The sequence below is a fragment of the Lucilia sericata genome, unplaced genomic scaffold (assembly GCF_015586225.1).
Source record: "Lucilia sericata isolate MDLA Ls3-8-SP2 unplaced genomic scaffold, ASM1558622v1 Contig001963F_arrow, whole genome shotgun sequence".
NCBI classification, from domain to species: domain Eukaryota; kingdom Metazoa; phylum Arthropoda; class Insecta; order Diptera; family Calliphoridae; genus Lucilia; species Lucilia sericata.
In genome coordinates, this window is record NW_023995837.1 from 69,145 (window position 1) to 71,279 (window position 2,135).

Here is a 2,135-nt window from a genome sequence, read left to right on the forward strand (position 1 = left end):
AGTTCTAGTTCAGTTCTAGTTCAGTTCTAGTTCGGTTCTAGTTCAGTTCTAGTTCGGTTCTAGTTCAGTTCTAGTTCAGTTCTAGTTCAGTTCTAGTTCAGTTCTAGTTCAGTTCTAGTTCAGTTCTAGTTCAATTCTAGTTCAGTTCTAGTTCAGTTCTAGTTCTAGTTCAGTTCTAGTTCAGTTGTAGTTCTAGTTCAGTTCTAGTTCAGATCTAGTTCAGTTCTAGTTCAGTTCTAGTTCAGTTCTAGTTCAGTTCTAATTCAGTTCTAGTTCAGTTCTAGTTCAGTTCTAGTTCAGTTCTAGTTCAGTTCTAGTTCAGTTCTAGTTCAGCTCTAGTTCAGTTCTAGTTCAGTTCTAGTACAGTTCTAGTTCAGTTCTAGTTCAGTTCTAGTTCAGTTCTAGTTCAGTTCTAGTCAGTTCTAGTTCTAGTTCAGTTCTAGTTCAGTTCTAGTTCAGTTCTAGTTCAGTTCTAGTTCAGTTCTAGTTCAGTTCTAGTTCAGTTCTAGTTCAGTTCTAGTTCAGTTCTAGTTCAGTTCTAGTTCAGTTCTAGTTCAGTTCTAGTTCAGTTCTAGTTCAGTTCTAGTTCAGTTCGTGTTCAGTTCTTGTTCAGTTCTTGTTCAGTTCTTGTTTAGTTCTTGTTCAGTTCTAGTTCAGTTTTTGTTCAGTTCTTGTTCAGTTCTAGTTCAGTTCTAGTTCAGTTCTAGTTCAGTTCTAGTTCAGTTCTAGTTCAGTTCTAGTTCAGTTCTAGTTCAGTTCTAGTTTAGTTCTAGTTTAGTTCTAGTTCAGTTCTAGTTCAGTTCTAGTTCAGTTCTAGTTCAGTTCTAGTTCAGTTCTAGTTCAGTTCTAGTTCAGTTCTAGTTCAGTTCTAGTTCAGTTCTAGTTCAGTTCTAGTTCAGTTCTATTTCAGTTCAGTTCTATTTCAGTTCAGTTCTAGTTCAGTTCTAGTTCAGTTCTAGTTCAGTTCTAGTTCAGTTCTAGTTCAGTTCTAGTTCAGTTCTAGTTCAGTTCTAGTTCAGTTCTAGTTCTAGTTCAGTTCTAGTTCAGTTCTAGTTCAGTTCTAGTTCAGTTATAGTTCAGTTATAGTTTAGTTCCAGTTCAGTTCTAGTCACAATATATTATTATAATGTGGTATAAGAATTTTATATTGCTGTAACATATTATAAGCAAATTGTGGTATTACACATTATAATTATATTATAATACAATTTTAATTTGATAAAATATAAATCATATTATTATTAAATATTTATGACCGATTTATTACCACTCCTTTTAAACTTAAAAAAATGTCTTGATTATTAATTACTTTTTAATTACTTGCTATGGATGATTACTTATTCAAAACATTTAAACGCATTTATCAATGTCATGGAAATATTACTTGATAACCTATGCCGAAATGCATATAAAAACTTTTGTAAATTGTATTCAAACCTTAGAATTTATTAAAATTCGAAGAGTAAAGTTTAAAACTTATAAAAAATGAATTCCTTTGTTAAAATCTTAAATTTGAGTTTAAGTATGATCATTTTGAATGGTCTTTTAAACGTTGAAGCACAAAGTGGCACCAGCGTTATTTTGGGTAGCAAACATTATTATATTGAGACCACGGAACAAGTAGGGTTTTATGAGGCAGCCAATAACTGTGCTCAATTGGGCATGTCATTGGCATCGCTCGATGCAAATACTGATGAACGTAAAAGAGTTTACTCTTTTCTCACTATAAATGGTAAGATAAATTTACGAAATGAAAAAAACATGAATAGTTTTTGAAATTATGATAATTCCCGAAAAAATTAATAAAACGAATTATTTTTTTCATAAAGAGATTTTGGATAGCAAATATTGGTTATCGGGAATTAAGACAGGATCAACAAGTTATACCTGGTTGGGCACTGGAAAACCATTAAAAGCAGCTCCAACTGGCACAGCTGGAGATTGTGTTGCAACAACCGCTACATTTGAGAATGATGGACAGGATTGCACAACATCACACTATTATATATGCGAAAAACCTATAGAACCTCCTTGCGGTAAATATGGTCAATGTCGTTACAGTTTCAGTTCGTATAACTCTTAAAATGTTTCAAAATTTTAATAAATAAATAAAACAGCATTAAAAATAATAAAAA

The 2,135-nt window shown here is 31.9% G+C and overlaps 1 protein-coding gene across 1 annotated transcript; it reads left to right on the forward strand.

Moving 5' to 3' along the window:
* Nucleotides 1-1,414: 1,414 nt before the first annotated feature.
* LOC119613076 lies at nucleotides 1,415-2,135 on the forward strand. Its single transcript, XM_037969014.1, has 2 exons — nucleotides 1,415-1,732; nucleotides 1,830-2,135. The coding sequence occupies exons 1-2, from the start codon at nucleotides 1,486-1,488 to the stop codon at nucleotides 2,081-2,083; spliced, it is 501 nt and encodes a 166-aa protein (XP_037824942.1). The 5' UTR covers nucleotides 1,415-1,485; the 3' UTR covers nucleotides 2,084-2,135.

Excerpts from the sequence above, each read along its gene's own strand:
- LOC119613076 (XM_037969014.1), top strand. The coding sequence starts at position 1,486 with ATGAATTCCTTTGTTAAAATCTTAAATTTGAGTTTAAGTATGATCATT. Across the intron at positions 1,733-1,829 it reads CTCTTTTCTCACTATAAATG|AGATTTTGGATAGCAAATAT; the intron begins GTAAGATAAATT and ends TTTTTCATAAAG.